Source organism: Notothenia rossii (assembly GCF_949606895.1).
Source record: "Notothenia rossii genome assembly, chromosome: 1".
Classification (NCBI taxonomy): domain Eukaryota; kingdom Metazoa; phylum Chordata; class Actinopteri; order Perciformes; family Nototheniidae; genus Notothenia; species Notothenia rossii.
Window position 1 is genome coordinate 9,244,008 of NC_136912.1, and position 12,845 is coordinate 9,256,852.

The 12,845-nt window shown below is 39.2% G+C and overlaps 1 protein-coding gene across 2 annotated transcripts in view; it reads right to left on the reverse strand.

Moving 5' to 3' along the window:
- LOC307028284 (apoptosis-stimulating of p53 protein 2-like) overlaps window positions 1-10,033 on the reverse strand; it is a 35,646-nt gene extending 25,613 nt beyond the window's left edge. For both annotated transcript variants that reach the window (XM_079663175.1, XM_079663174.1), the window contains exon 1: window positions 9,623-10,033. In XM_079663175.1, the coding sequence (XP_079519301.1) occupies window positions 9,623-9,631 (9 nt within the window). In that variant the 5' untranslated portion in view covers window positions 9,632-10,033. The remainder of the gene's footprint in view (window positions 1-9,622) is intronic.
- Window positions 10,034-12,845: the final 2,812 nt, after the last annotated feature.

The following is a 12,845-nucleotide window of genomic DNA, read 5'->3' on the forward strand; positions in this document are numbered from 1 at the left end:
AATGGAATTGAAAAGACAGAACTATGTTAAAATGGCAGCAAAACATAATGTGCTTTTTTCAATTGTGACCCGTTTAAATGTTTTTTTAAGACAAATTTGAGATAAAAAAAATCGAATCAAACTTTAGTTATAAAGCACTTTTTATACACTCAAAGGATCCAAAACAATAAACTAGAATATACACAGATAATAGACAGAGCAACACATGACTTTGTGATTAATAAAAACACTTAATACCAACAGAAATCAATAAAAACTGGTCTGGATTTTATAAGAGTAATTACAATTAAATGAAAAGCCACATCCTGCTGGTCCTGCGTTGGCTCTTCAAAGTATTAACATGATAAAGATGTCAAATAGTTCACACCAGAGATTTAAAAGTGTCTGAAAGCATCCTGAATAAACATGTATTGTTCCTTTTTCATTTCTGACTTCAAAGTGAAACCGCTGGAGGACTTGACTCAAGAGGTTTTGCTTTGTGATATTATTCAGAAATCCACCAGATCATGAACATTAAAAATTACACTGCGTGTCTGATTTAAGACTTTATCTTACAGAAACACGGAGCTACGTGCTAACATGCTAATTGCATGCACATTGGGAGAGGCTGGCGGAGGACCGGACGAAGTGGCGCCAGCAGCTGCGCGTAGGTGGTGGCAGACTTGACAAAGACTGGATTCGTGGACTTGCTCAAAAACGTGGACATACTGTATCTCTCTGATTGCACTGTGCAATCTCTTGTAGATTGTTCTTGCCAATAGTATAGCATGCACATTGTTAATCCTATATGAAAGTGTGTCAAAGGTCATGGCTGGAGTCATGAGGTCGACCCAACCGACCGTTTAGTGACACACCACTGAATTTAAGCCAGCAGCGAATAACCTTCAGAGAGCTCTGTGGGCTCGAAAATTAATTAAGAAATGAATAAAAAATAGATTTCACAGGACAGTACTGGGTCAAGAGGTCCGACCCTTAAATCTCCCATGTCATGGCCATTTCTACTGATCATAATTCCATTGTTGAGGTCTACTAGAATGGATTTACATTGTGCAATTTTCCAAACTCACATTGGTTTCTCATACAGCATCTCTGTGTAGTATGTGTATTCACCCTCTGTCCTACACGCCTTGTTGGAGCTCCTGCCCCCCCCTCCCTGTGAGCCCAGTGGCCGTCTGCGAGACACAGCGAAACCCAGCCCGAAACACACCCGCAGCCTGGCTGGGAGTTTGTGTGTGTGCCCAGGCTGAGTGTCCCTCTCCTCGCAGCAGTGAGCCTCGCAACGTCCCGCCGAGTGTGTGTGAGGAAGTCCACGGATTGGTCCAAACGTAACGGCTCCGCGGACGTAACGGCACGTCACTATACCCGAAATACGTCACTATACCCAGGAAGTAAACAATGGAAAATGAGAAATCTCCAACGAGGCGTTCTGGGGAAGCGTAGACAGGTCTTTTCTATGTTAGAGTTTTAGTCGCTAAAGGGTGTACTTTGAGGGTTTGTGACTCTGCAGACCGTTTACATGCAGTAAAAGATACATAACACACAAGGGGACGGGTAATAACCAGAAAAGCATGACATGGGAGCTTTACAATTATTATTGAAGATAGGGTTGTGTTGGTGTTGTTAATGCATTGTTGTGCAGTTTAAATACAAATATTACGCTGCAGAGCCATTTCAAACTATTTCACAAACATCTCCTTTCAATCTTGTTTACTCAAAACTACATTAGTGTATTTAGCATATTTGATATTGGCAAAAACAATGTAGGTAAATCTGGGAAAAAAATATACAACCACATTTTTTACTTTTCTTGATTTTATTTTGAGGAAACACTGGAAAATCTCCAGTTTTTGAACATAGTTTTAAGGCAAAAACAGCTAAACTACTAACATGTGAAAAACATTTGTGGAGAATTTATGCAAAAATTAAGATGTAAATATGGAAACTCTGCATATTACATACATTTGGGGTGCTAACTTTATCATTCAACTTAGTTTATCTAATGATAAAAACAATACGTTGATTTAGGAGTTGTACGCATCTATGTGTGATCAGTCACAGCTTTTTGTACATCCTAGGGCTTGGAAGCGAACAAGGAGAAAATCAAACATTAAGACATTATTTTATCAAATACATCTATTGATATCGCAACAATATTATAGAGATGACTATTAGCGCTTTAACAGAACATTTACACAATGGGGCTTTTGGTGAATTAGCATCAGTAATGTGGATATAATGACTATAATAATAATAATAATGCGTTTTATTTATAGATCGCTTTTCTTGAAACTCAAAGACACTTTACAGAATACAAATTCATAAAAACACAGTTAAAACAACACACCTGAAATATGTAAAACACCAACATGAATTACAGATTAAAAGCAGTTCTGAAAAGGTGAGGTTTTTGTGTGGAAATGCAAATATCAATATCTGTCTGTCTGTCTGTCTGTCTGTCTGTCTGTCTGTCTGTCTGTCTGTCTGTCTGTCTGTCTGTCTGTCTGCCTGCCTGTCTGTCTGTCTGTATGCCTGTCTGCCTGTCTGTCTGCCTGTCTGTCTGTCTGTCTGCCTGCCTGCCTGCCTGCCTGTCTGTCTGTCTGTCTGTCTGTCTGTCTGCCTGTCTGCCTGCCTGCCTGCCTGCCTGTCTGTCTGTCTGTCTGTATGCCTGTCTGTCTGCCTGTCTGCCTGTCTGTCTGCCTGCCTGCCTGCCTGCCTGCCTGCCTGCCTGCCTGTCTGTCTGTCTGTCTGTCTGTCTGTCTGTCTGTCTGTCTGCCTGCCTGCCTGCCTGCCTGTCTGCCTGCCTGTCTGCCTGTCTGTCTCTCTCTGTCATCAGTCCGAGGCTTCGTTAAACTCCCGGCTCTTAATCCAGCAGGAATTAGCGCAGCATCACGCAGTTTAATGCCGTCCAGCAGCCCACACACCCTCTGCTGAGAGGGAGGAAATTAATGAAGCACGACAACATCAACAGCTCCTTCAAAACAACCAGAGACGTCTCCGTAATCCCATCAGAACACACCAGCTCATGATGATGATGATGCTGATGATGATGATTATAATGATGATGCATCTTTTTAAAGAGATCATCTAATAAGCATCTGTTTCTGTTTAACCCTTACCCATACAATATTTTCCATTATGTTTTGTGCATGTTTCAAAGTCACTGTGTTCAATATTCGTTGTGTGTGGTTGACTGTAGATGGCTGCATTCAGAAAGCTCTTATCATTTGATATTACGTATTCTCACACTGATGGCAGACTATGCATAGTGCAGGTCTGAGAGTTTGGGATTTTAATCAACATGTTGAGATTAAAACGTTGGCTTTTTCTGTGGAATTAGAAAAAAGATTTTGTAGAATTTTCTTTCAAAATGTATTATTCAAAGTAGGAGGACAGAAACACAGTGTTGTTGTTATGGTATCTGAAGTGTAGGTTTTGTAGAGTTACAATGACACCGCTGCAGACCGGTAAGTAATGTTGGCCTCGTGAAAAAAACACATCAGAAATAATGTGATGCATTTGATGTGAGATGTGTTTCTTCATAAAATATCATATACAGTAATTCTGGTGTAAACTCAGCTATGAATAATTCTACTGTGACTCCTTGTGCTGTGGCAATAATTGAATTACTACTCTAGGGATGAAAAATAAATACTCTTATCTAATTTAACATGTTTTTTGTAACTGTAGAGAAGACTGTAACTAATAGATCTGACCTAAACATTATCAGACAACATCAAATATAAAACGTTTTAGTGTTTTTGAGAAAGGAGGAAACTCATCAAACAGTGTTGCAACAGAAATTAATTTGATGAAATTAATAAATAAATATAATTTTTAATTAAATGTAACTGTTAAATGTTGTCCCTCAGTTCTGGTGTGTCTGGTCTTGTTTCCGCTCGGGGGATCGCGGCGGCAGCTGGCACGCTGCAGGTCACATCCCAAATGTTTTGTAGGCGGCGTGGACGGCTGGAGCCATATGGCCGACAGAATCACGTGACACACCAATATTGGATTAACCACACACACACACACACACACACACACACACACACACACACACACACACACACACACACACACACACACACACACACACACACACACACACACACACACACACACACACACACACACACACACACACACACACACACACACACACACACACACACACACACACACACACACACACACACACACACACACACACACACACCCCCCCAACATAAACACAGGATGCTTGTACTGAACTATTGTTGACACTGAGCTCTGAAACCCTTCCTGATTGGTCGCCTGCTGTGCATTACAGTTGCTCATTGGGACCATTTACACAGTTTTCTAATAGTCTCTAATTAGCTTGTGTTTTTAAAGTCTAGCATGTCACTTTGTGTTTGTGTAGAAAGGTTCACCACGAAGCGACTGATTAAAACAATTAACGTTCAGCTTCCCTGCTGCCTTTTCTAATGAGATGCCTCCAAGTCTATCAGACAAACACCAACATGTTCATTACCGCATTAAACTGACGTGCCTAATGTTGTGCTGAACAGATTAAAGCTGCATTCATATCATGTCAGCAGAGTGGGATGAAAAAGCCTCCCCATCATTTATGATTTAGACGCATTAACGCATTAATCCAATCTGGTTAAACACTGGTATTAAACATTCATTAAATTAAGCACGCATTTGCAGTTTTCTCTCTAATGTGCACTACTTTGTTCATTTAAAATGAGCTACGATATGAATCGTTCGTATTCAATTTGAAGTTGCATAATGAATGGTAAGTCGGGTCTACTGTTTACAGTTTTTCAGCAAATGCAAACCTTAAAAGCTACAGTATACATCCGTGTTGTGTGTCCAGCTAATGCAGGTTTTATATGGTTAAAACGTACTGTTGCATTGAATACACAATGTAATATGTTAGCCTTACAGGAGCCAAATCACTAGGATGATGTGGTGGTTCTCAGGTGGAAAGTAATGAATATCCCGCATATGAGATCCAGTTGTTGTGATTTGATTCTGCGCTGCTGGATACGGTCTGTGTAAAAAAGTAGGTAGTCATAATTCTGTCTAGAAATATATAGTATATATATGATATAGTGTTGCAGCCAGAGATGAGGCGGACAGCGCTCAATTTCATCTCAATACAACTGCCAGGATCGGTGGTTTCACCAAATCGTATTCTAGCACCAGTTTGTTCGATTTTTTTTCCGGATCAAGTTAAAGATTGCCGTAACAAGTTCCCAATTTCCTCTGATTACAGCACCGAGGTTGAAGTGAACCAAATGACCTCCTATACAAATCACTGAATCAATATGAAACCAGTACACTAATGGGTCAACTTCAATCAATTATTTAAATTTAAATCAACCAATTAACCCTTACCCCTGTATAAGGATTCTTTTTGTTGTATTACTGTTGGGTTATTTACTCAAACCAAAATATGATATGCTTGTTGTTGTGATCCACACCAGCCTTTTTCTTAAATAATACGTCACTAATTACGACCGATTGTTAATAAAATGTGTGTGCTTTATGGTTTCTAACGGAACGTGCAATTGCATTTTTTCAAATCTTTTTTCACACGTTCATATTCTCAAAGAGCAGGTAGACTTTGTTTCAAAACGATTCAGCAAGAAAATGGCTGACTAGGTTTTTATTAGTCATGACTGCACCTAGAAGACGTGTTATTATGAATAATCACAAAGAAAAACTGTTTAGTGAAAAAAGACAGGGAGGTTTTATATTGATTGGACCAAACCACAGTTCAATGAACCTCTTTCAAACCATGCTAAACAATCTGAATAAAGCAGAGCAGAGGACCAAACCAAACCGCTTTAGGTGTGAAAGCAATTTAGATTCACCGCCAGTGGTCAGGATCTGTTCGGTGTTTCCTGTTGTGTAGCTCTTGCAGCATCCTCACCAATACGGGAACTAAATATGAGGTTTCTTAAATGTCAGAAGTGAAAAATAAACGTCAGCATCGGGCGGATTCTGTGAATGAACACGAAGGCTACAACTTCCCTACTGTGGTTCCGTTATGCGTGAGGAATACAGACACAATGCTGGGCCTGTACGACCTTGAACAGCATGTGAGAGGGTGTGTGTGTGAGTGTGTGTGTGTGTGTGTGTGTGTGTGTGTGTGTGTGTGTGTGTGTGTGTGTGTGTGTGTGTGTGTGTGTGTGTGTGTGTGTGTGTGTGTGTGTGTGTGTGTGTGTGTGTTTCTGGTCACTGTGGCAACAGTTACCAAGCAGCAAGGCGAGCTCCACTGCCTGCAAGATGATGAGTATAATGATCAGGGTGGGCTGCGTTTGAAAGAAAAGCATGTGAAACATTTGATTGCAGTATCGTTTCCACCTTCATTTTTAGACACATGAGTATTTTGTTAATCTTTTGTCAGCACTTCTCACAGCACTGTGAATGTCAGTCATTGTGTGGAGGTTACACAGTACAGTCTGAATAACAGTAAGGCGTGTAATGCTGGAAAGAGAAGCTCAATGCTTCCTCATTGCGCTCCGAGTTTCCTCAACAGACCTTCCTCCTACATTTCATCATGTTCCTCATTTATCATTTAACATGCGTGGGAAAGATCACGCAGCTGAATACCAAACTGTGGTATCTGTAGGGATGTATAACAACTTCCACCAAAATAAAGATATTAAAGCTATTCTTTGGGAAACTAAACAACATGCTGATTTCAGAAAGTCTGCCATTTCGATTTGATTCAATTCAGCAGGATGCGATCGATATGAAACAATATCATATGAACATTTAACACAATCACTGAGATTTATATCGACTCACAAAAAGGAAGTAAAATAGGATTCGACCCTTTCATTACTGGGCTCTGTAAGAAACAGGTTTGCTCTAATGGGAATCAGCGACAGACGATGGCATTTCTAAATAAAACATAACTTAAGGATGATATTACATTACATGTTAGACGCTCTTATCCAAAGTGACTTACATACTCAATACTGTGGGCAATCCCCACAGGAGCACTTGTGTATGATATGTATTGATGCTTTCACTTTGATTGAATCAATATCAATCTGGATAGATCGATCGTTACACACAATGTTATCCAACGCTGCCTTTGAATTAAACGTTTTAGATTCTCAAAACATTAATGACTGCCACAAACGCATCCCAACAATTTCACTTTGGGGCGTAATTGTGATGTTTCAAACATGGTTGTTCTGACACAGCATAGAGTTCAATTGCCTAAACATGGAATCAACAGCAGTGTTTTTCTCTCAGTGTTCTCTCACCTTCTTTGTGTTATATTGTTGGTGCCATGATTATGCGGTTTCTGCAAGTTGCATTGAGTTTCAGTGACACAAATCTCCACATGCATACCTCTAAAGACTGATTCTGACAAAAACTAAAACCCAGACTTTTAGCGTTTAAAATTCATGTAGATCTGGCCAAATGTTTGTAAAGACACGTGTGTGGTTATCTTTAAAAGACCTCTGGATAAGCTGAATATACTGGACTGGACTTTGATTGAAGATGTTTTGAAAAACCCTCCAGAAGGGTTTCCCTTTGTGTTGCCCTCCGTGACGGGTTCAGGGCTTATAGGATCAATCTGAGGATATTCTATATTTCCTTTCTTCTCGTCAACTAATCCCTCGTTCAGACTCAGACCAATAGTTAATGTGAACTCTTAGAAGTGTTATGCGTGTATCAAATATATTTATTATGTCTAGTACCAAAGAGCTCCATTGTTGCCCAAAATCTATTAAAAAACACAATCCCACACACACCATCCTGCTGCCACAAATACTCACTACAAATGTGGATTAATCCGCACAACAGATGCACCATTTCCTCAGGTTTGTTTGCTAAAAACAACAGTGAGCAGCTGTTTCAGCAGTTTTAAAAATAAAATAAAAGTACAGATGTGTGATTCAAAGATATACCATTCAGTGGGAACTTGTTGGCTATAAGATAAAATATTGAATAACATATCTTGTCCTTTAATTCAAGTCATTTTGGTTCTGGTTAGGTCTTAAAGTTTGTGTTGTGTTTATATATCGGGGCGTAGCCTGTACAATTCTTTTTAAAGTGCATTGCTCTTTGAAAAGGTGTATTCGCATTATAAGGCAACTTTGATATTACTATCTTTGGCGGAAAATGGTCTTAAAGTGACAAATATCGCTGTTATTTCTGGGACAACACTTTATACTATTGTCATTGTGACAACAGATTTGAACACAACATCCCAGATACCAAGATAAACTAATCAATGCCTTTACTTTCAGCGCATATTTATGTTTTAAACAAGATGTTTCTGGACGGTACAGGTGAGCACCAGACACACCTAGAGCTTAAAAAATTGACTTGTTGGTGCAGTGAGGCTAAAAGAAAAGAGAAGATGTCTACAGCCATGTAGCATCATTACAGACTCACAGCATGGACAGGCAGGACAGAGGAAGAAGTGAGACGAAGACTCAAACCAGGAGCCAAATGTCAAACTGTTCAGCTGCAGTGACTCAGAGGACTTAGCAGCACTGCAGTGTGGATAAAAAGGTCAACAACATGTTTAAACCAGGGGAGGACCTCCATACTGAGACAATGGCACAATGCTGTTCTATTATTAGTTCTGATATACACACAGCGTCTGGTCGTGACATTTGTTGAACGAGGATGAAGTCACAGCAGGTCACAAACACAAGTCTGTCTCCCTTATCAGATCATCATTACCTTGTGTAAAGTGCTGCGATCACTCATGTTATTGATCCAGGAAGTGATGTTTTTACTTCACTGTGGATGAGACCATCAGATAAGATGTGTTTATTCCAGAAATTAGGTGTGATTACATTTTCTAAATCTATGTATTGCTCTGTTTAAAGACTCCACCAGAAAAAGTGAGGTGTTCAGTCACAAGCTTGAGTTTAAAGAACCGAACCTGTGCTTTTAAAGTTTAGGTTATTATTTAGGTAAAGTTGACTGTAATGGATGCTCCTTGATGACAGTTAAGAAAGTTCAGTCTCTATTGTTTGTTTTCTGTCTATTGTATTCCAATAAAATGTCTAAATGCTGTTTAAAGCATGCTAGAGAAAAACCAAATATTCCTACTTTGGTTATTATTCTTTCTTTAAAGCAGTAAACTGAGTCTATAAATCCTGTAATCAGCCTATCAACAAACCTACACGTGAATAAACGCCATCACTCATTCTCAAGTTGACTCATACTTCTCAAAATAAATTGAAAAGGACATGACCTCAGTGCTCTAAAGGCAGCTGCAGACCTCAACACTTTGATAACACAGTATTGTCCGAATACAAGTAAATGAAGACAATGCAAATCATTCAATAACATGTTCACTGACGCTCCATCTGGGATTAAATCATAATTTAAAAACATCTGCATATACAATATATTTCAACAGTTAGAGACACTGCATTCTTTTACATGTTACCTAGTAAGGATACGAGGTTCTAATTTATAATATAGGCTAAAATTGAAGGGATTTTGTTGGGAAATCACAGTGGAAATAACACTAAATACACGTCAGGTTACTGCCCCTGCATGGCAGTGATGGGGAAGGTGCGAGTCCTCACAGAGACAGTTACAGAGCCCACATGTATGAGTGGATAAGTAAATGTGTTTTCTTACTCACCGGCATCATGTTGGCAGTTTTCCTCTCTGTCGCACCCAGTCTGCAGCAGAAACCATCAAAGCATCCTCCTCCTCTGAAGTGTATGTTCCTCCTCTGTTCGCTTCATTTACACCACATGCATTCCCATTAATATAATTACTATTATTTACATTTCCTCCTCGACCTGTTGCAGGGACCCAGCGGGCCTTTCCCTCTGCAGGTCCAATCCCTCTGGAGGACAGGTGGGATAATAATAAAAAAAGAGGATGTTTTCGGAGGAGATTTTGCAGGAGACAGCTCGCAGGAATAAGTGTGTGTTAGTTTAGGTGATGGGAGCAGGACACAAAGCACAGCTCTCCTGCTGAGCGGTAAACCTGCTCAACGACCACGATCCGCCTGACTGTGTGTGTGTGTGCGTGTGTGTGTGTTTGGGTCACAACCATTCAGTCAATGGTCAATACACACCAGGGAGGGGAATACCTCTTCCGGTGAGAGATTTCAGAATAAACGCACCTTTTGTCTAGAATACTGTATACTTTATTGATTCATCTTAAAGCAGCAACAGGAATAACATTAAACTACAGGATATCACAGATACATTTTCACACAAGGATAAACATTTAAAGAATGTGATTCTATTGTTGAAATACATTCAGGAAGTTTCTCTATAATGTTTTAAAAAAGGCACGGAAAAAATAAAGTACTCAACGAAATGAATACTAATAAAATATATAATCAGAGAATACATTTACGCTAAAAATGAGTTTACAGGGTAATTCATATTTGTCTTTACTATTTCTGAATTATGATGGATAATGTGGAAAATACAAAACAAAATTAAAAAGTCATTTATTTTCATATAAATGTGTAATCAAAATAATTGATTGACACAGTTTAGGCTTTCAGACTCTCATCATGTCTGAAAATATGTTTTTCATTTTTTATGTAGATGTTTCTGTGCTCTGCAGTTTACCCGCTTTTATTTTGAAGGACTTGTTATCGATATTCCGGTTTTAATATGTTCGATTTGACGCAACTCGTCACCATGATCGCCTGGCAACGGAAACAAACTCCTCCTCCTTTCTCAGCGCGCGTGTGTGTGTGTGTGTGTGTCTGTGTGTGTGTGTGTGTGTGTGCGTGTGTGTGCGTGTGTGTGTGTGTGTGTGTGTGTGTGTGTGTGTGTGTGTGTGTGTGTGCAATTGCAATTACAGTTCTGTATAACACATCCTCTTTTACAATCTCCATAACCCTCCACTTTGACATCTAATAAACTGTACTTTGTCATACTTTCACTATACTTCGTTTTTGTTTATTCATATTCTGTGTACATAATGTGTGTTACATAGTTTTTTGTAACATTTTCTTTTTATTATAGTTATAATGTTGGTCCTCTTACAACTGTGTTCCCTAATGTTAGCACCAATATACATAAAAAAACCTGATTCTGAGTGAAGTAATAGCTGTGTATTTTCAGCAGAGGGCAGCACTGCGCGGCAAGTCATTATTACTGCCTTCAAAATAAAAGCCTAAAAAAATATTTAGTAAAACATCACATCTTACTGGTCACAAAACAGTACTTAACCACTACAGGCACTGGTAATAAACCTATATGGATAAAATACAGCAGCACATGTATTCTGTTATCTGCCCATACTATTGGACAACTCAGTGAAACCTTTATTTTGAAACCGGAACTTCTCTGTTTATCTCACCGGAGTGGAACTCGCAGCCGACATGCACACACGTGGATAATAGAGCTCAGCTAAACAGGGATTTAACAACTTAATATCCAGGTAAATACACATTTATTTAATAGTGTTTCGCTTTCATGTTGAGTACAAGTTGGCTTCGCTTTCTTGACTTCGGTCCGATTCGCTTTCTTGTCTTTCGCTACTGAAGAAAACCTGTCAAACTGAATTGAGAATCTGCTGCTTTAAATATAAAAAATGTCCCTCTTAGTCAACGCATTTTGTTAATAAAACGACTTTTTGGGAGCTTATACGTTTCCTTACCTAGGTGTTAATTCGGCATAAGAATACGTGACATAGACCATTTCTAACGTTACGTTTTTAGCAAGACTTGACACCGCTAGCCAGCCTGTGCTCAAGATAGTAAGTCATAAAATGAACATTTCTGAAAAGGAAATAACTCATTATTGCGTTTATACTAACCCGAATCCTAGTGTAACTCATTTTAATACCCTATCATATCTGAAGTGAGACTTAACCATATTTGTACACATTTAAATAAGCTAGGAAGTAATAGAAATGCTGTTTTTTGTATGGAGCCATTGCCCTGCTACGCTAGATACCTGCATTTATTACGATTGGCTTTTACCAAATAGTGTGAGGTTAATTATCATGGAAAATATATCAGAAGTTAAATTATTAGGAAAGAAACCATATGGTTTTAAACTTATTTGGAGCTAAGATGGTAAACGACCTGCCATTCATGAGCACAACAAGCTATTAAACTAAACACATCTGGAGATATATTTGTATGTCTTGTCAGTTTTAGATTTAGATGTACCTTTTTTTTGTTGAATGCACCGGTTCGTTTTAGATTATGTGTTTGAAATGTCTGAAAGCCATGATAAAGATTTTTAAATTCAAACATCTGGAGATACATGGATTTTACTGTACAGGAAGTGGATGAAACAATGTAATCTTGAAAAGTAACTCAAGCTGTCAGACAAATGTAGTGTTGTAAATCATTCAATATTTACCTCTAGGATGTATTAGTGTAGTATAGTGTAAAGCTGCATATCATAGAAGAACTCAAGTAAAGTTTGAGTATCTCTCGTTTTGTAATTGAGTAAATAAACCTAGTTTTATTCCACAACAGCAGATGAGCATCTAGCACATTTCCAGTCTCAAAACCACATCAATTCTCCTCTTGTTTCCCACAGCTGTTATCGTCTTCCAGAAACTGAGATGACGGGGAAAGGGAAGCAGCCGCAGAAGAAGAAGAAGAATATGGCGGCGAACAGCAGTGACGATGAAGACTCTGACGTGGAGAAGAACTTCGCTCTGCTCACTAAGAGAGGAGGAACTGAGGTGGGAGAGTCTTTCCACCAAGGAGAGGAAGAGTCCAGTGATGATGAGGAAGAAGGGCCTGCTGGTGGGACCGATGAAGAGGAAGAAGGAGCAGATGTTGCTGAGAAAGCATCTGATGGTGGTGATGAAGAGGAAGCTGCTGAGGGGGGGGAGGAAGAGCAGGATGAAGACAGTGAAGCCTCTGACGA